This window comes from Canis lupus, chromosome 3 (genome assembly GCF_003254725.2).
Source record: "Canis lupus dingo isolate Sandy chromosome 3, ASM325472v2, whole genome shotgun sequence".
Classification (NCBI taxonomy): Eukaryota; Metazoa; Chordata; class Mammalia; order Carnivora; family Canidae; genus Canis; species Canis lupus.
The window spans coordinates 20,306,660-20,328,546 of NC_064245.1; the positions used below are offsets into that span (position 1 = coordinate 20,306,660).

The following is a 21,887-nucleotide window of genomic DNA, read 5'->3' on the forward strand; positions in this document are numbered from 1 at the left end:
TTATAATGTAAATTTAAACCACAATGTGTTCGTTACTTTTGTTAATTAGCAAACTGTCCCACAAGCTTAGATTATGCAAAGTAGTTTAGGTTAATGCTTTGTAATGCTTTTTTCCTGCATGCACACACAGGTGTGCTTCCTCTCAGAAGCATCTTTCATTACAAACAATATATATTTCACCCAAGTTAATGGCATAGGCTTGCACTGATGACGGGGCAGTTTTTGCCTTTATTTCCCCTCACTGGAGACTTTTGATTACTGTCAGGCCCTATCTTGGGTATATAGTCTCCCTCCCCCCCCCCCCCCCCCCCCGCAAAAGTCTCTATACTTTAAGCAACTATAGATTACCAGTGTTTGTCTTTGATACTAGTATAAATGCAAAAACTCTGAAATGAATATATTATTACGGAAGTGAAGAAAAAAGTAGTGGTAAGATATATGTAATGATTTAGTTGTAGAAAAGTTAAAAACAATTCATATTACATTTTAAAATGATGTGGAACCTAACTGTGCTTTGTTAAACCCTCATTAGTCATTTTAATTGAAATTGACATCCTATCAATTTGACAGTCCTCCTTAAGCTGAATATTACAAAATCATGCCAACTTTTGCAATGAAGTGATCTACTCCTACTGCATGTAAATAAGTTAGTAGCCATTAGCCAAAGTAGGAAAAAGATTGACAAATATGTTTAGGGAAAACTTGTTAGCTGATATAATGTTAGCTGATTTTAGGGAGAATTGTGAATGAGTAACAGATGGAATATCACAAAATATTACATTGGAAAGTAACTGCAATGTAAGTATCACTCCTGGAATTCTTACTGTAAATTGCAGAGGTTGTTGGTTTTACAGATGTATAAGACTTGAAGATTTAGAAAAATAATTTAGTTACCCCTCACCCCTTAGTGCTCAATATCATGGAAACTGACATCTATTATTGTGTAGGTTGTTTTTTACTTGAGTAGAGTTTCAGATTTCTTTCTTGTTCTGTAACCAGAGTACTGCAGAGATAAATTGAGCAAGGTAACTTTGTGATAGGGTGCTGAATATTTGCTGGAGGTTCATAATTGTAAACTAATGGCATATGCTTATTAGTATTTTTTTTTTTTAACATTAAAGAAGTAATTTGGTCAGGGGCACCAGAGTACCTCCATTGGTTAAGTGTCTGCCTTTGGCTCAGGTCATGATCTCAGGGTCCTGGGATTGAGCCCTAAGTCAAGGCTTCCTGCTGAGCAGGGAGCCTGCTTCTCCCTCTCCTTCTGTCTGCAGCTCCTCCTGTTTGTGCTCTCTCACTTTCTCTCAAATAAATACATAAAATCTGTATATAAAAAAAAAGTAATTTATTCAAATACTTAACCAGCATATATTTAACCTGAGTTATGGAGGATATAAAGAAGATGCTTAGACTACCTCGCAAATGGCTTCAGAAGGTGTTTGCTGAAGTTCTGTATGTGTATTCTGGTGTTTGTTTATATATATATATATATATCCTAAAGCAGGTATTCACTATAGTAAATATGATAACATGCAGAAGTCTTTTTAATAAAAAAGTTCAGGGGTTATTATCTGGGTTTTCATTATCTGGATGTAGCTTTGAAGCAAATCAGGTGTTTTATTTATAGAATGTAGCATAAATATTATAACCTATGAAGAATTATATTAAAAAGTTGAAATCAGTTTCTAGTATAGCGATTTGTAGGTAGTATCTCCACAAACTAATGTGTAGATTGTATTCTAATATGCTTAGAAATATTTTTTTTTAGAGAAGTAATGCTATAAATGGCCTCTTCCCTGGCAATATTAGCCTAGGAGAGTTCATTTTGTCTACAATTTGGCTTACAGGACCATGGTTTTCAAAAGAAAATAACACCATTACTAATAATTAGGGAAACAAAAAGTATTTATCTTGCATTATGGTATTTAAGATAAAGAAGAGAGATTTATGTGAAAAGAGAATAGCTGGAGTGGAAATAACAGATGAGAATAGTAAATGGCAGGAAAAGGATGATACTGAAAAATGAGCTGAATATAGTATAGGGTGTTAATAAAATACTTTCCATCACACATTGTTCTGGGGGCCTGGTTACTCTAGAATAGGTGGGTAAGATGAGCTATTCCTATACTTCCTTCCTTCCTTCATTTATTTATTTACATTTTAAAGGGGGGAACTATCCACCACAAAGGCCTTAAGAAAAGGAAGCCACTACCTTTATAAAAACCCAGGCAGTCTTTTAAATTTATGACCATGGGTGGTAAATAATTTATATTTTTGTTATTACCAATAATAAAACCAGATCTTTAGACTAAAACATTTTCTACATTGAGTGTTTTTTTTTCTTTGAGTATATTATCCCGAGGAATAGTGTCGAATTTGATACCATTCTTCAAAAGATCGATTTACCCTTAAAGCATAGAAATTAATACTATTTTAGCTTACCTAAACTGCCATAAAAACATTATTTCTATGGCAAAATTCCTTCATTGATTGAGTACCTCCTGTGTGCCAGGCATTTTTCTTGGCACTCCAGCTACAGCATTGAACAAGAGACAATCTTTGATTTAATGGACTTCACATTCTAGGAGAGATTTATTTCAAGTTTCGCTTGAAAAATGCCAAAAAGTCAACTATCCTTATTACCTTTAAGTTGGCTTACTTTAGGATATTCAGTATCCTAGATAGTATCCGGAAAAAAAAAAAAAAAAAAAGAGAAGGGGTAGTAAGTTTATTAACCATTTTTAAATAGGGCAAAAAAAAAGACAGCTTCTTTTTAAGAAGTAAGGATGAGAGTTGGTATCCTTTCCCAGCTTTCCGTGAAGAAGGATTCTTCTGATCATGAGAGTGTTTGAACTATTCACTCTGTCATGGCAGCTCTATTTTTAGAAGGTTTCATGTGTTACTGCTGAACTACCACATAACTTAGGTACTGTATACAGTAGCAGAGGCAGTATAATAAGTTGTTAAGTGAACACTCTGGATCCAGACCACCTAGATTTAAACCCTACTTCCTCTAATTAAACTGTGTGATCTTGGGCAAGTTACTTGAATTTTCTGTGCCACAGTTTTAAAATCTGTGAAGTAATGATAATAGTTGGCTGTGTGAGTATGAAATTGGTTAATTGGTAATGCTTGGCACTTGCAAGTACTAAGTGACAGCTGTTACTATTTTCCATGCTTGACATACAGTTGATATAGAAGTTAACTTTTCTAGATTTTCTCTTGTTTGTTTCTGGCCAAGCACCTTATTATTTTGTTTGGCAGGTTTATGCTTTCAAGAACAATTTCATGTAATGGAAATGTGGGTTCTAGCCTTGCATCATCCACAGGTTTGATCTTGATTTGATCAATTAGTTGGAGGAGTGGAGGAGTTCAGATAAAATAATCTAAAATGTTTATGTAAGATAAAAGCATTTTAATTTTTTTAATAGGTGAGCATGTTGAACCTTTGGCTGTTTTGAGTACTCAACTGGAACTTATTTTTGTAGTTTTTTGTTTAATGGTGATCCTTGAAATGATGATACCAGGTACCACAGCTTGCCAGTGGCTATAAGTAATTCTCAAATTTTGAATTATTGGATGATGTACAGATGATTTCTGTTGTGTGTGTGGGTGTGTTTAATTCTAAATATAAGTTACTTGAAAAACATGCCCAAGGAAAGGTAGTTTCCTAAAATAACTCTACCTTGGTTTTTCATGTCACTGAGAATCTATTTCATAAAATTACTAAAATAACCTCCTAGTAAAATTGGAGTCCGATAAAACAAATACATTCTTTTCCTAGTTACAGTTTCACGTGTATATGTGCACTTTGCAATAATTTAAAAATGTTATAAACTTCGCTAAAATTTGCTTTGTTTTTATGTCTTATTTCCTGGAAGACTAATCAGATTTTCAGTAGTTTTTCACTTCTATCCAAAGGGCACCATGTAGATAAGCATGCTGTAGAATCAAAATAAATGTGGTAGTCAGATTTTATTGAAGTTCAATTCCCGTAAAGATGGTTGTATTTAACTCTCATGAAGTTACGTGTGGTTTTTCCTGAACTTTTTCTTCTGCAGCAAAGTTCTATTTTCATTAACTACACACTATTTTAAAGTAGAAGATGGTGGTGAAAGATCAGTCTGTGTTACCTTTGGATTTTTTTTCTTTGTGAAAGCAATGGCAGTCTTGATTGTGACAGAAAACTATCTGGAATTTGGACTTGAAACAGGTAATCATTTCATAGAAGTTTAAACATCAGTTTTGCTTTCTCAAGTGTTAATATTTTTTACTTCATTAAGTTTTATATCTGATATGTTTTTAAAATTAGGTTTGAGATGTATATTCTGTAATGTAAATAATGAACTTTTATTATTCTTAAGATCTTCCCTTTTTTGTTTCAGCTAAATTTTTTGTTACTTTTTTCCAAAAATGCTGCCCCCTCATTTTTTCCTTACAGTTAAATAAGTTTCTGCAATGCTGAAGTTTACTCACATAGATAAAGATGCAAATTTTGATGCAAATTTTATGCACACTTATGGAATGTACAAATATCAAAGGGATGTTTTCAAAGACTGTTCCTGCTAATAACCAAATTTTATTGCATTATGGCATACTAATTAGCACATGAAAGAGCTAAGCTAGTCACTTCAAGATTTAAGATGTTCTGTTTCCTAACATTTTATTTCCAAAGAAAGATTCTGTATTAAGAATTTTTTTTTCCCTGCAGGTTTTACAAATTTTTCAGATAGTGCGATGCAGTTTCTTGAAAAGCAAGGTTTAGAATCTCAGTAAGTTTTTAAAAATATTATCACTTAAGTTTAAATTTTTTCGTTTTTCGTAAAACAGCATTTATTATAAGTGGCTTTGTGTTTTTAATCCTTGAAAAGAATTCCTTTTTAAAGTAGGACTTTTAGAAGTATCCTCACTTGTAATTTTTACATACGTATAAAGACAGTATGTTTCATAGAATTCCTATTTGGATTTGCTTTTATTTGATTTAATTCCAGAGATTAAATAAATTAATACCTGAGTCATATATCAAATTCTGTGTTTAATATGCAGGTTGGGTTGTTACCCGTATGGCTAGAGATGCCTGATTTAGTTTACACTTCACCAATATCCTTTATCAATAATTGAGTAAAAGCAGTCTTTTTGTAAAAGCTCACTTAGTTTTTGTTATTGTTATTATTGTGGTTTATAAAGTAATTGATTAGAGGAAAGGAAATTCCCAGAAAGTTGACTTACAGAACTTACTGTCTTTTTTTTTTTTTTTTTTAATTTTTATTTATAGGGGTCCTGTTTCAAAACTTACTTTCAAATTTTTCCTGGCTATTTTCTGTTCACTCATTGGGGCTTTTTTGACATTTCCTGGATTACGACTGGCTCAAATGCATCTGGATGCCCTGAATTTGGCAACAGAAAAAATTACACAGTAAGCGGAAAATGTACATAAGCACATGCAGATAAATATATGTTTTCCATCTTAATGAAGGTATATTATTGTAATGAAATAATTATTGTATTGAAAATTAATAACCATTTGATGTCACACTACTTCCTCTTCTATAAGCAGGTGTCTTTTATTCACTTCTAAATTTTAAGTCCTGTGATTAAAAACATACATCAATTACTAAATTTCTTTTTTTACTTGTTAAGAAATGGAAATACCAGTATTTATGTTCTTTTTAACTCAGAAGTCAGGGTTTATGATACTGTAATCTCTACAACTGAACAAAGGATCTATGGAAATTCTCTTAAATCAACAGTTTTTTAAAAAATATTTAAATTGTATGTAAATCTTATTTTTTTATTTAAAAATGGTTTGAAAGTTCACTCTATGCATAAGAAATGTATGTTTTTCTAAATTGATCTGTTTATGAGATTTTGTTAAATTCATACATTATTTGGGAATTGCTGCTACTGTACAGTATTGAATATCATAGATTACTTTTAACTGCCAAATTCTATTTTAATTATCAAATGGAGAACTCCTATTTGAATCCCTGCATATAGTTCAAAGCTCATTTACTACATTCTTTGTGGTTGCTATAGATATTTTTTGTTGATGTTAGACACCTTAGCAGAACGACAGGTTTATATCTTTCAATTCATATCCAGACCCAAATTTCCATCTTGTCTTTATGTTTGCAGTAGAAGCTCAAGTTGAGAATATTCCATTTTGATTTATGTATATATTATCTTTGAGTTTCTTTGAGTGATCATTTTTAACATTTCTGCCCTTAAAGCCCTGTATTTAATGATGCTGATTCTCTGGTCTTTATATTCTTACTTATCTCTTACCTATGTCATTTTCCTTTAATTTTGAATCTTTTTCTGTTTTTCCTTCCCTCCATTTTTCTACATGTTGTGTTTGTGTGTGCATGCACACGTGTTTGCATGTGTGCCTACTTCTTCTCACCTCCCAGTACCCACTTCTTCATCCCTCTTTTTTTCCCCCCTCCTTTTACTCAGCATGCTCTTGGCTGCATCCTGTCTTTCTCCCAACATCCATCCATCTCTCTAATGGCTTCTTTTAAAACAAAACCTGTTTCTACCCCTCCTCTCTGCACACACACTTCAGTCCACTAACCCCAGTGTTAGGATTTAAATAAGCTGAAAGGGTGGGTGGAGGGGAGCCCTTCACCAGCTACTGAAACCGCTGTGGGCTGCTCCTTGATACTAGAGTGTTCCCTAGCAACACTGCATACCTAATACTGCTGCTTTCTTCCCCCGCACCCGGTGGTTTACCCAGGCTGGGGGATGAAAGAATCACTTTATAAAAACATTTAAAGCATTTAGTAGTGGTTTGGGATTGGGAGGGGGCACATCTTAGTTTTCTTTACAGTAAAACATAGCTTCTTTTTAAGATTTTTTCCTTTTGGGGTTTGGAGCTTTATTTTCAGTTTGTTGCAACTCCTGACTGTGTTGTAGCACTCTGCCGTGATATAGGAGTGTGGGCAAGCTTGTTCTGTTGTGAGACTAGCATGATTGGCACAAAGGACAATGTTTCCCTCAGCCCCGTGCCCAGGCATTAGTCCTGTTTAATGCCAGAGCTTAGAACCAAAGTTCCACCGTTCCCTGTCAGGTGTTCATGGTTTTCTGACGCAGCCCTGTTTGCCTCACATGGATCACAGTCATTTGCACTGTAGTGAAGATTTTGAAATGTGTGTGTACGCGTGTATGCGTGTGTATTTAAAATCCTCCAGTTTAGCCCTTCACTGTGATTGATCATGAAAACAGAACATGGTAAAATAGAAGGATTCTCTTTTCTAAAATAAGAACAGTCTTTACCAGTTATCTATCTTTGTAGGGTACAAACTTGGGACAATAACTAACAGTGAAATTATAACTCAAACCTAAAACCTTTTGGTGTATTCAGTATATTGCCTTTCTGGAGTATGTACATTTTCTTGGTATGTATAGGATAGGGAAATGAACTTCATAATACTTCATGAAGAAATAAAAATATATGAATCATTTATAATTTTAACAGTGTTATTAAAACAGTATACATGATCATTGCATATTGAAAGTTTCCTTAGTTATAAGCTGTTGTAGTAGGTTCCATGTGCCATATGCCTTCTAGTGGACCTTGCTAATAATCACTGACTCTTACTTATATTTAATGAGGAGGCACTTTGTTTTAGCTTGCACTGAAAAAGTATCAAAAGATGATGCCTGTGTACTGACAATCCATTGGATTCATTGACTGTGTTAAGTTAGTCATTTAGGTACCTGTGTTATCAAATCAGGGATGTAGTAGGGGATTGTTAACACTAGAATAGAACTGAACACTGTTAGACTTTAGTGCTATATCTGCCTTTAACCTGTAATATTGCCATGAGCAAGTCATTTAACTTTCCTGAATCTAAATGTTCTCATTTGAAAAATTCAGATAATGAGGTAGTTTTGCAGGGGCTCAAATCAGTGTTGAGTAATAATGATAAATAGAAAATAATGATGACAGTAGTACCTTAATACAGAATACTGAAAATAAGTTTCTGTCTTCATTTTGTAAATTCCAAGTTTAATGTATTAATGTATTTTGTTCCTTGGTTTTTATATTTATTTCTTACATACTTTCAGAACATTGCTTCATATCAACTTCTTGGCTCCTTTATTTATGGTTCTGCTGTGGGTAAAACCAATCACCAAAGACTACATTATGAACCCACCATTGGGTAAAGAAAGTGTCCCTTTGTAAGTATGGGTATTTGAGGGCTGATTTTTGTTTCCTTAGAGAATCAAAACTGCTTTCCAAAATGGTATATACTATATTTAAGTTTTTTAACGATAATATTAGGATACTGGTTTTTTTTTTTGATACTGTGTTTTTAAGCATTAATAGAAATGCTAAAAGATGTGTTCTAAAACTGAAGCTACAAATCATCATTTGACCTTTTCATGATCTTCCTTAATGAATGTGAATGATCATTAATCCACACTGATGTTATCTTGTACACTTGTAAGATTTTCTGTCTTCTCTCTTAATGTCCAGTTGCTATCTGACATTATTGTGTTTGGGGGCCTATTTTTAATATACTTTTTGCCGTTCTTTTTTTTTTCCTTAATTGTGAAAATTACGGAAGATAAAATGAGTAGTATAAATGGATACTCATATTCAGTCTTACTAGCATAAGAGTTGCTAGTATTTTCCATATTTACTTCACTTTTGTTTTGTTTGATGTAGTAGTTTTTCAAGTGAATTAGGGATCTAACATATTCATCCCTAAGTACATGAGTATTCACCTCTAAGAAATAAGGACATTTTCTGGCATAGTATTATCATCATCCCTATCAAATTAAAAATAATGCCTTACCATTATTATCTAATATTAGGTCATATTTTCCTTTTTAACAGAAGAAGATAGTAAGGAAACACAGAAACAATTTATTAAAAGGTGCTAATAACTATACTTGATATATTAACTCATTAACCTTATGAAACTATGTTCCATAAGTAATAGAAAGTAATAGAAAGATTCAGACAAAGCTGGTTCAAACCCTACTTCTGATCTCACTGAAACTGTCATGTGAGGGAGATGATTTAACTTCACTGAGCCTCTGTTTCCCCATCTGGAAAATGAAGATAATAGTATCTACCTCACAAAGTTATCATTGGAATTAAATGAAAGAATGCATGTAATGCAACCAGCTGGAAGTAAATGCTTAATCAATGTTTCTTTCACTGCTTTGCCTTGTCAAAATTAAAGTAGAAAACCTTGACTAGTCATTGACTCCACAGTATACATTTTATATTATGTATTTCTTTTAGATCCTGGTACAGATTTGTCTTGGAGTATATAATCAGTGATGACCATGACTTTTTTTTTTTTTTTTTAAGTTAATCTTATTGAACTAGGGAAGTATTCATTGAAGCTGTAATGTTTTTCCCCCACACAAGTAAGTCTTAATGATAATTTTAACTTGACAGATTCCCAGTGTTTTTAAAAGTAATTTCACACATTTCAACTGTCCTATTAAGCGCCTGATGTATGCTAGAGATTAGAATAGGTACGGAGCATGGTCTAACTGTTGCTTTCAAATTACTCGTGGTGTTAGCTTTTATCAAAGGAGAAACCATGGTCTTTTAAAAACATTAAGCCACGAAAGGACATCAGAAATTACCTCTGCTTCCTAAATTCCTTTAAGGATCCCTCTCCAGTCAACTGGGAAAAAAGTCATAAGGGTACATCTTCTACCTGGAATCCTCATTTTAGTCTTGAGGAATTGCTCATAACTGAGGCAGCTTGAGCTCATAGGTTAAGTGACTCGTTGGAGAGAAATCTGAGACCAATTTCTTCATTAATATATCAGAATTACTGGTTTTCCTAGGATCCCAGTCAGGAACTCAGCAGAGTGAGAGATTTATTCAAATATCTTTGTAATCAGACAAAATTCTATGCATGTGGTTCACTTGATAGTTCCAAAGACAGTCTCCTATAGTTTCCTTCTTTCTCCTGCTTTCCAGTGTAAGAGCTTTCAGCTTCTCTTCATTTTACAACCAGTTTTTTTTTTTTTTTTCATGAAGGAGGGTAGATAGAGAAAAGGACCCCATGTATCCTCTACACGTTTCTTCTAGATATCTGTTACTAGTATTCTTTCGTGGTAGGTACATTATCTTTCTAGTTCTATTATACAAGTCAAAAGTATTATATAGAAAGTGTAGTATAGTGTGGGATACTTTTGTTTTATATCTCCAATTGTAACTAAATATAGGTATCATATATTTTATATGGTGAACACTGACACATATAACTAGATGTTAATGTATTTTGGTCTTTGAGAGCACCATATCAACTTTTTGATCTGTAGAATGACAGAAGCGACATTCGATACTCTGCGACTCTGGTTAATAATCCTGCTGTGTGCTTTGCGGTTGGCCATGATGCGCAGTCACCTACAAGCTTACTTAAACTTAGCCCAGAAATGTGTGGATCAAATGAAGAAAGAAGCAGGGCGAATAAGTACAGTTGAGCTACAGAAAATGGTAAGCTTCATACTGTAGTCACTGAAAAATAGCAAACACTGTATTGTAAGAAAACAAAGCATTTAACTTCCCTTACTGTTTTTTTAAAAGCATTTATTTATTTATTCATGAGAGACACAGAGAGAGAAGCAGAGACCCAGGCAGAGGGAGAAGCAGGCTCCATGCAGGGAGCCCGATGCAGGACCCAATCCCAGTACTCCAGGATCACATCCTGAGCTGAAGGCAGACTCTCAACCACTGAGTCACCCGGGCATTCCTTAACTTCCCTTAATAGTAATTTTATCCCATAGTACTCTTGATGTTAAATAAATGGCATAATCCTAAATTGAAAGATACTGAAGAGATCTTGATCTGATTTTGGTGCTAAGTGAACAAACAGTCTCAGGTCCTCTTCCTGCCTTAGTACTTAAAGTATCATATAGTTTGGGTTGCAGTGCTGTGGTATATCTACTGTTGCTAAATGAGACACCCCCCCTCCCCCACATTGATTTGGAAGACATTACAATATATTGTCTAGCCTTTAAGACTTACGAGGTAGGAAATATTAGTTTTAGTGACTAACTTGATTCCATGTGACATTATTCGAAGTATTTGAACATAAAATGTAAATAACTTAATGGGAATTTCAGAGAAGGAAAGGGCTAGGAATCCATCCACCATTATAGTTAACTGGATCTGTATAATCTGATCATGTCTTTTTTCAAAATTTGGTTTTGGGTACTTTATTCTTCACTGTCTTTCATAGTCAGGGGTGTTCATTAAGATTCAGACACTTTAAAAAAAAAGATTTAGACACTTTGTTTTATCTTACGTATTTTCATTCTGTATAATTTTACCTCAGATTTTAGTTGAATATGTTCATATAGAATAGAGATTTAATGTTTTTATTTACTAGGGGTTTATGACTCATTTTTATTTAGTTTGATGTTTGTGGTGTCTGTCTAGAGATACAAGCATTTTGTTTTATATTTGAAATGTAAGTGAATATACTAATTGAATTTAAGTGGTTATTTTCTCCAATTTATATTAACCACTTAACTATTTTCAAAGAATTTATTTTAATATTTTCACATTTAAAAACTTGTCTTCAAACTAAGCCTTCCTGAAGTCAGTTTGGAGTCATTTATAATGAAGTGCAAACTTAATAGCATTTAGCTTCCTTCACATGATGGGATTACCTATCTCTTAAGCAATTCATTTTGACAATTATATGAAAGTTTAATTCACTCATAACATGTCACTTAAAAATGCTTTTGGTTGCAGGTGGCTCGAGTCTTTTATTACCTTTGTGTCATTGCCCTGCAGTATGTGGCACCTCTGGTAATGCTGCTTCACACAACTCTGCTTTTGAAAACACTAGGTAGGCCTGCCCTGGTAACTGGGAAATACGTTGTTTTACTTTCTACCTATAATGAATAATGCTTTTTGTTACCTACAAAGCAGTATGCTTCTTAAAATTGTTTTCTTTAAAAGTTTTAAGAAGAAATATGGTAAACTTTTAAAAGTTGATTCATAATATTGATTTTGAAAACTCAGGTCCATATAGTTCTAATAATATTATGCTTTATATATAGGAGCTGTCTGCTAAAGATTAATCCCCAAATTTACTGAGTAACTTGAGTGAGCACTCTTAGTCTTATTTATTTTGTATTGTAAAAAGGATTATAAAAGATTTTGCTAATGCCTGACATTTCAGTTATTATAAGGTAATTGTATACTTATATGAATTGCAGGGTCCTTTGGTGAGTTCTACTTTAGATATTGACAGGATAAAGATTTTTCAGCAGAAGAACAAAGTTCTCATATAAATCTGTTCACTAAACTATCAAGTTCCTGTGTTGTGTTATTCGAGAACTGTCTATTACTGTATTGATCATTTCCCTTTGCTGAGATCAGGCAGTCAGCCAGTGTGGGGGTTTAAGAAGCCCAAAGGAACTAAATGTATTATTTGGGTGGGCTTTGTAGATACCATAGATGATGATAGATGTAAATGGCCTTTAGGAATCTATGGAACATAAAGAGGTAGCTCAGTTATAAATTATGTGACTCATATCCTATCCAACATAGGAAAATATATGATGAAAAACTTTTGGAAGCTATTAATAGTCTCTCACATTGAAATCATAGATAGTTTCTGAGAAAGAAATTTATTCTGATATTCTAAAGGTAGAAAAGATTTCTAAGAAGTTACTGAGTCTTTCCCTGTCATTCCAGTAGAGGTAGTTGATTAATGTATTCTACAAGGGAGAAAATTGTTATTATTATTTTACCAGGTTTTAGTGCAGCTAATTAAAAGTAAATTAGACTTTTATCTCTACTTTTACTGATATAAGACCAGCTTGTAGTCTAATCAAATTAAATGACTTTTTTTTTTTTTTTAAACCGGGTATGTAGAAACTCTATGTTACTTCATTTTCAATAGGAAATAGTTTGTTATGCTACTAAATTTCTTGTTTTTAATTTCAAGTATATGTTAAAGATTTTCGTTTCAATTAGAAGCCTTGGAATTGTTACTCTTCAAGTTTTACTTGTGTCTTGAATTTTCTAGGTAATCATTCCTGGGGGATTTATCCAGAATCTAGCTCTACCTTGCCAGTGGATAATACTCTACCCTCCAATTCTGTTTCCTCTGAATTACCATCTGCTGATGGGAAGATGAAGGTAACTGTTACACAAATAACAGTGGCACTGAGCAGCTTAAAAAATATTTTCACTCCTCTGCTTTTTCGAGGACTTCTGTCTTTTCTGACCTGGTGGATTGCTGCTTGTCTCTTTTCTACAAGCCTTTTTGGGCTTTTCTATCACCAGTATCTGACTGTGGCATGAATCTTAATTAACAAAAACGGATATCCAAGTCACACTCGAAATTGAAATATTTGTGCTGTCGGAAACCAGAAGAAAGCAAATACAAAGGAAAAAAAAACATATCAGAATATTTTGTTTTAAATGCTTCCTCTGTATTCTCAGGGTGAATCAATGGTATAATATTTAAAATTACAGAGTAGATTATTAACTGCTATACTGTGGCATTGGAATTTTAACTCCTTGTATTAACTAATGTGAGAGGGCTATCTACAGGGGTAATACTTTTGATTACCTTGGTTTACAGAAACCTCCAGCAGTCTTTGAAACTTCTCATTTGACTCCACTTATTGATTGATTGCTCTTAATGGTATAAAGGTACTGTTAATATTCATATTGGCTGCCTATAGAACAATCTTCAAACTGAGCCATGCTTTGGGGGAGGGAAAGGAGCTAAAATCACTTCTGTTGGTAGTATGTTAGTCACTCTTCAAACAACAATAGCAAAATCCAACAGAAAGGACGAAATAGCTACTGTATATTACAGTAAAGAAAGCTGCATAGTAATTTTAAATTTTATGGAGATGTACATGCTTAATATCTACAAGTACTGCTGCTTGAGAGTAGCAAGAATATTGTTTTAAAATGTATTCTATCCAATTTGAGGGATCTTTTAATATGATTGGCTATATGAACATTTGCAATCTTGCTAATAGGCTTGGAACTCCCATATTTTATTCTGTGATCCTAAATATAGTTCTTTTATTAGTCTAAAGATATTTATCAACATTGATCAGACTTTTAAAAATTTACTTTAATCCTGCTGACTACCTGTATGTATTGTATATATTATATATTAAATATATAATATATTGAGATTATAAAAGGTGAAAATATTGGATCCTTATATTTTAAGTTGTTGAATGTATATTAAATGTGGTTGAATGAGATGTGTTTGTATCTAGAAATTTTCTTTCTTTTTGGAATGAGATTAAAATATGTTTTGAAAGTTCATCAGATCAAGCAATTTATTTGTGTTACCTATGTGTGAGACTGCTTAGGATTTTATAAGTACTTGGGATGATTTCTCCCAAATTAAAATTGTTTTTCTGTCATTTTCAAAAAACAGAACTTTTCCCGCTAACCAAATCTACAGGAATCATTTAAACCCATGGTAAATAGGAATTCGTTTAGGTTTATGGTGTTTAGAATAAGAAATGTTAATAATTTTTTTTACAGAATGAAATTGAAGGTAACTTGAATGAAAAATTCATAGGAAGTGAAAAAAGATCTAAAAATGTTTTTGATGCTTTGTTTATCTAAAACCCCAAATTAAGAGCTTCAGTTATAAAGGGAATGAATATAAGGGATAAATAAAGTCTGTTTCCTTTTTCAACAAATAGCAGAATTTATAGATAAACATTCTTCCATTGAATGTTCTTGAGAGGCTATATGTTAGTGCTATGGTTTCAGTGCTATTGTCACTATTGAAAGAAATTTTGAATCTCTTTTGGAATTTCAAGGTTTGTGGTTCACATTCATTTGAATAATCGCAGTACAGCAAGTTCCTGTCTTTTGGTATAGATTAAGTATTGTGGAATTAGCTGACATTTCTAAATATGAGTGAGTAATAAGTGCTTAATTTGGATAAAACTCTGGTTGATATGAATTGTTAATATAGCCTAATGGTAGTTCATGTGTATTTCCAAAAGGAACATTCCAAATACATCTTGAGATAACAGCATCCACTAAAATAAGTGTCTTTTAATAAGATTATAGCAAAGCATGATATTTATTTTGTATGTGAAAGTTCTCACATGTTGGATTTGAAAAGAACTTCACCTGATACTTATAAAACCATTTTTATTGAAGAGCTATGTTTTTAAAACTATAATTTAAGTTATTATTTTGAGTTTCAAAGATTGTACCATGGTATTATATAGGGTGGGGCAGGGGGAGGCATAGAATTTATTATTGGATGAAATAACCTGCATTTCTAAAATACTATTGATTCACTCTTTTTAGACTTGAATTCTCCCTAAGTGTACTGTGAACTTGTTCAAACTGCACATTAATTTAAGTAATGGGTTTGGTTTAGGTTTTTTTTAGCCTTTCCAAACAAATTTGAAGAATATGATGGTTGTAACTACTAACTGGTTTATTTAAGCATCTTGTCTATGTATACAAATTTTGTTTCTGAGTGTAAAGGGTTTATACTTTCTGTAAATCAAATAATATTTTTTAATTGAGATATAATTGACATATAACATTGTATTTGCTTTAGATGTACAACATAATTTTATATATATATATATTTTATATATATATAGCAAAATGATTCCAAATAATATTTTAATATTCTTAGGCCAGTAGAATTCTTTTATTATTTATGTTGGGCTCTAGTCAATATAAATAAGTGCTTCATAGATCAGTTATTTTATATTTTTGTTAAATTAACTAGGAATCCTTATAATCTTGTTTCATATGATTTGTGGAATTGCTTTTGACAATATGTTGATTCCTGTCCCCCCCAATTCCCTGCCCATTACATGATAAAAATCCAAGCTGTATTCTCCCTCCTACCCCCATTGATGTGTCTGAAATGAAAAGCATATAATTTTATCTTAATATCCGTATGCATTTTGATTATCTTTGGCATTTTCCCCAGAATTCCAATTGCTATGCTTAAATGACCAACGCATCCAAGCAGAATGGGCTCATTGTCTTATTGTTTCTGATATAAATATCATTGGTAAAATAGTGACATTTCTTCTTGAGTTATGATTCAGAACAGATATTCATCCATTAATGGAATTGATAGGTCCAGGAAGCAATAAGTAGAATTCATTATGAAATCTATAATTGGAACTTCACTGGATAGATTTTATTCTTTCAAATGAAAGATTAAATTCTCAGTACTGAAAAGCATAGGGTCTCAACATTCTCTGAATTGAAACACACTTTCTGAGCCATCTCATAATTGAAAATGGTCTATCATGGTATATGGCTCTATTCAGCAAAATAAAACTAAGTGATTTTTGAATGTAGATCATCCCACATCTTCACAGACCTTTAGGTGGCCTAAAGAATCAGATTTAAACACAATTATGATCTGAGACCATGAGCCCAGTATCTCAGATATTTCTACAATATTGTCTTTTAACTCCTACTTGTCTCATTATGTCTGTACCCTGGCTTCATAACTGAGCTGGTTATGTGCCATGATAACTCTGACATGGACACTAAGGATGATCACAAAACTAATGTTAACCTTTCTCTTCTTTAAAGTGGTAAAAATTTTACTTAGTCTTTTTTTTTTTCTTCCTAAGAAAAAAGAAAAACCAGATATAGCTTGTCCATATGCTTATTTTATGTTAAAATTGAACTCCTTTCTTTTTAGCTACAAACTATTATGTTGGGTGGGCCTCTCTTTAGTGATTCAGAGTGTGTATTTTCTATTTCATTGTTGAAATGTTTCTTTTCCCCTTATAATTCCCTGTATATGGTTACTCCCCTCCTTTCTCTCACTTGGCAGAAGACCTATTCATCGTCTTAAATGAAGAAACAATATAATTTTATGGAAAGAATGTTAGTTTAATAATCAAGAAATATCCCATTGCTGCCTTCAGTTAGCTATTTTTTGCACTTACTAAGTGTTCAACCTCTACTAATTAAATAGAATTGAAGTATCATCACTTTTGACCTCAGTTTTATCATAAAATAAAAAAATTTACATTAAATGTATGGCTATATATTTTTACAGCTGGTATCAATTTTTTGTGTGTGTTAGCATGAGAAAAATGAATAGCAATTTTTGGCTTCAGGAGCAGTCACAGATCAGGTTAGAGGACATTCACTTTTCCTTGGAAATAACTTCACCAAGTGTTTTTTTCAGAAACATTTTGCTTTGTACTCTTTTAATTATTCATTCAGTAAATATTTATTTGGTATCTATAATATTCCAGAAACTACCCTACATACAACAGTGAACAAAACCTCAAAATTCTTCCCCTCAAGGAGCTTAGAGTCTGGTTCAGGAATGCAACTAAATGAATATGAGTCGAATGTAGGAGATGTTAGTGATCTAATAAGTGGAGATTGGGGAGGAATCAGGGAAGGGAGAAAGAATATGAAGATGGAGGATAGGGATAAAGTAAAATTTTAAGCAGAGCATTGAGAGAAAGCCTCACTGAGAAAGTAATTGGAGTAATGACTGACTTGTAGGAAGTAAGACCCTTCATAGTGGGTTTTTTGTTTTTTTTTTTTTTCTTATGATCCCTGTAGTTTATTTGTTGACAAAACACCTCGATTGCTTGGACTTTGCTATTTGTGTGCTCACTAACGAAATACTTGAAAAGATAAACAGTATTATATTTCCGATTCGGTGTATTGTACAGAAAGGATTATAGGCATTATATGCTGCTTGTTTGCCAATGAACAGTAAAGCATGTAAGAAATATAATCTGAGTCTGCTTGTTATAGTTTTTCTGTCAAGTGCTTTTTAACTTAATTCAGACATGTTTACATTTTATTTTAGTAGAACTTTTAAAGACTCAAAGGATTTTAAATGAGTTACAGGACCCTGGAGCAATATGGTATGTCCACTTGGCAGACAAATTTTGCCCACCAGTTCTTTTATCTGTCAGATAATCTGTTACACAGAGGTAATTAACAAAGGGTAACATGGCTGAGGACAAATTTGATTAATAGCATCTTAGCAAAATTTTAAATGTTATAACACAATTTGAGTAAATCAAGTGTACCCACTGCTGAAGTATTAAAAATGAAAGAGATGTATTTTTTAAAATAGTTCTTTACAAAAATTAGCTTTAACATCTATTTTATTTAGAATGCATTTTTCTTTCTGTAATTCTAGTGAAACAATTTATATTTATGAATAGAAAATTCTAAAAGACTAAACAAACGAAACTAGTTTCGTTAGTAGAATTACTTTAAGGAGCAATGATAAGTTACAGGAATTACTCTGTGTTTATGTGTATATTTTTTTAAGATTTTTTATTTATTTATTCATAGAGACACAGAGAGAGAGGCAAAGACACAGGCAGTGGGAGAAGCAGGCTCCACGCAACAAGCCTGATGTGGGACTCGATCCCGGGTCTCCAGGATCACACCCCGGGCTGCAGGCGGCGCTAAACTGCTGCGCCACCGGGGCTCCCCTTTATGTATATATTTTTAACGTTTCCTCAGAGCATGAACTGTAACTTTTTTCCACATATTTAAATTTCTATCATTATAGTAAATGGTCGCTGTACCGGTTTTTTTGTTTTTTGTTTTTTTTTTTGATGTACTGGTTTTGATAAGTGGCTTATGTCTAAAGTTGATACTCTGGCAACTGAATGGTCTGTTGAAATTGAGTATCAACATCAGAGAAAAAAACTGAATTGTAGGAAAAACCCAAAATTTTATTTTTCAAATTTTATTTATTTTTAAAGATTTTATTTATTTATTCATGAGAGACAGAGAAAGAGAGAGAGAGGCAGAGCATAGGCAGAGGTAGAAGCAGGGAGCCCATGCAGGGAACCCAATATGGGACTCAATCCGAGGACCCCAGGATCACGCCCTGAGCCGAAGGCAGATGCTTAAACAGCAAGCTGCCCAGGCATCCCTATTTTTCAAACTTTAATCATTTAAAGTTTTTTTAATTTAGTGAAATATTAAAGGAGTACCATTGCAACAATGGAAAAAGCAGAGTCTTTTCAACTCTTGGTACTAGAATAATGAGATATCCACATTTTAAAAAGTGAACCTCAATCTTTCATTTGTAGTCTATAGTACCTCAGACTACACACAAAATTGAATTCAAGAGAGACCACATACCTCATTTTAAAAGCTAAAACCATATAGTTTTTAGAGGAAGTTATAAGAATAGTTTGGTCATTTTAGGGATGGGCAAAGGTTTCTTAGTATGTAAACAACAATCATAAAATTTGTTTTAGTGATAAAATAGATTTCATACAGATTAAAAATTTCTCATCAAAAAACCTGTTAAGAAAATAGACACGTCATAGTTTGAGATTAGAATACTTGTGAAACGAGACAGAGGACTGGTGTTCAGGATGATATATAAACAGTTACTGAAAAGAAAAGATTAAGGACAGAGCAAGAAATTTAAATAGAGACTTCACAGTTGACCATAAAGCACATGAAAAAGTACTCATCTCTGGCAGTTTTAATGTGATGATCCTTGTTGTTACAATTTTCTTAAATTTCTTGTACTGAATTTGTTGAGGTTCTTAGATCACCAGGTTTTCATCTCAGGTCAAGTTAAAGACTTGACTGGTTTTTCCATTTTGAGAAAAGAAATCAAAATGCGGTTGCAATGCATTGTTGGATTTTACAATTTTTTTGACAGCTCTTTTGCAGAAAAAGGTGTTGAAAAGAGTGTTCAATTCTTAAAGTTAGGATGGTTCAATAAAATGTTAAGTACTAGCTCTAGATCATGCATAAAGATTTTTCAATTATGTGATCAGACATGCAATAAATTTGATAATAGTTTTCTTTGCCTCTTTTAAGTATTGATTCTGCTTGAGAGTTCTTGGCAGATGGAGGGGATTTTAGTTTTCACATTTTAAGTGGAAGAGCACTTTCTGGTTTTGTCACTTAGAGTACCACTTTAGAAGTACCATGTTTGTAATTATTAATCTAATTTGCTGATTGTAAAGCACCAAAAAACTTTTTGTTATTTTTTAAAAGGTGAATTTATTTCACAACTCATTGGCACTGTTTTGTTTAGGTGATTTTTCCTGTGTTTATTTTGGATAGTTTTTATGGCTATGTCTTGAAGCTGACTAATTTTTTTTTATAGTTTCTAATCTGGTGCTTAAGTCATCCATTGTATTTTTCATCTTGGGTCCTTTTTTTAATCTCTAGAAGTTCAATTTGGTTATTTCCTACATGTCTCTCTTTAACAGGTTTATACTTTCTTGAAAATACAGAATATAATTTATAATAATTGATTCAATGTATTGGTCTGGTAATTTTTTTTTTTAAGTAGGTTCCACACCTAGCATGAATCCCAACAAGGGGCTTGAACTCATGACCCTGATGAGATAAAAAGTTGGATGCTTAACCAACTGAGCCACCAGGTGCCCCAATTTCTTTCATTTTCTGTCTCACTTTGGAACTTTGTGTGTGTGTGTGTGTTTAAATTTTATTTATTCATGATAGAGAGAGAGAGAGAGAGAGAGAGGCAGAGACACAGGCAGAGGGAGAAGTGGGCCCCATGCAGGAAGCCTGACGTGGGACTCGATCCCAGGACTCCAGGATCACGCCCTGGGCCGAAGGCGGGTGCTAAACTGCTGAGCCACACAGGGATCCCTGGACCTTGTGTGTATTGATTAATTTTTCTTCTCATTGTGGTTCATATTTTCTACTTTATTTGCCTTCTTGAAACTCTTTGGATGGCAAACACTGAATTTAGCCTTTGTGGGTACTGAATATTTTTGTATTTCTTTAAATATTCCTGAGCTTTTTTCTGGGATGCAGCTAAGTTACTAGGAAACCTAGGAGACACTTGATTCTTTTGATTTGCTGTTAAGACAGGGGCAAAGAGCAGCTTTTAACTTGGTGCTAATTTTTACCTACCAGTGAGGAAATACCCTTCTGAATACTCTACCAATCCCCATTTTGAGTCCTGGGAACAGGAACTGTCCCCAATCATTTGAGTCCTAAGGATTGTCTACCTGTCCCTTTCTGGTGGTTCTTTCCCCAACATTGAGTAATTTCCTCAAATGCATCCATTGATCAGAACTCAGCTGAAGACATACATGAAAGAACTCTCTGCCAATCTCTAGAGCTCCCCTCTGCAACTCTCCTTTCTGATCACTCTTCTCTGATTTTTAGTTGCCTTTTCCTCCACCAGATTCTCAACTCAGGGAAACCACTGGGTTCAGGTTAGTTTCTTTTTCCCTGTGCTGTGGCTAGAGTGCTTCAGTCAGTAAACTAGAACAGAGTTCACTTCATAATTTCCTTCTTTCAGGGATTACAGTCCTGTGCTGCCCTTTCAATAGTTCTATAGGATAGAATACATCTGATCCCTACTAATTTCATTGTGGCTGGAAGTAGAAGGCCCCAACTTCTGAGTTTTAATTTTTTTTATTAGAGAATTTCTATTCTCCATGAAGAGTCTGTTCAGAGACAGCCTTCTATTCACATACTATTTTAAAATATGTATCACTCAACATCGTTTGTCATCAGGAGAATGCAAATTTGAACCACATGAGGTATTGCTATATATCCACTGGAATGGTTAAAATGGCTCAGTGATTGAGCATCTGCCTTTGGCTCAGGTTGTGATCCTGGGGTCCTGGGATTGAGTCCTGCATCAGGCTCTCCAGTGGGAGCCTGCTTCTCCCTCTGCCTATGTCTCTGCCTCTCATGAATAAATAATAAAATCTTTTAAAAATAGAAAAAATAAAGATAAATTAAAAACTCTGAGGGCATCTGGGTGGCTCAGTTGGTTAAACATCCAACTCTTGATCTCTGCTCAGGTCTTGATCTCTGCTCAGGTCTTGATCTCAGGGTCAAGAGTTTAAGCCCTGTGAGGCTACTTAAAAACAAGCCTCTGATACCACTAAATGGTGACAAGGATATG

General features: G+C 33.4%; 1 protein-coding gene and 1 long non-coding RNA gene across 17 annotated transcripts in view; one reads left to right on the plus strand and one right to left on the minus strand.

Annotated features, from left to right (window-relative positions):
- TMEM161B (transmembrane protein 161B) overlaps positions 1–17,013 on the plus strand; it is a 71,064-nt gene extending 54,051 nt beyond the window's left edge. For 14 of the 15 annotated variants that reach the window (XM_025438638.3, XM_025438630.3, XM_025438634.3 and 11 more), the window contains 7 exons: positions 4,059–4,210; positions 4,709–4,769; positions 5,273–5,413; positions 8,068–8,181; positions 10,297–10,471; positions 11,735–11,831; positions 13,020–17,013. In XM_025438638.3, coding sequence (XP_025294423.1) covers positions 4,059–4,210; positions 4,709–4,769; positions 5,273–5,413; positions 8,068–8,181; positions 10,297–10,471; positions 11,735–11,831; positions 13,020–13,297 — 1,018 coding nt within the window. In that variant the 3' untranslated portion in view covers positions 13,298–17,013. The remainder of the gene's footprint in view (positions 1–4,058; positions 4,211–4,708; positions 4,770–5,272; positions 5,414–8,067; positions 8,182–10,296; positions 10,472–11,734; positions 11,832–13,019) is intronic. The other variant, XM_025438644.3, reaches the window with a different exon arrangement.
- Positions 1–21,887, minus strand: part of LOC112654162 (uncharacterized) — a 60,648-nt gene that overhangs the window by 15,975 nt on the left and 22,786 nt on the right. The window lies entirely within an intron of this gene.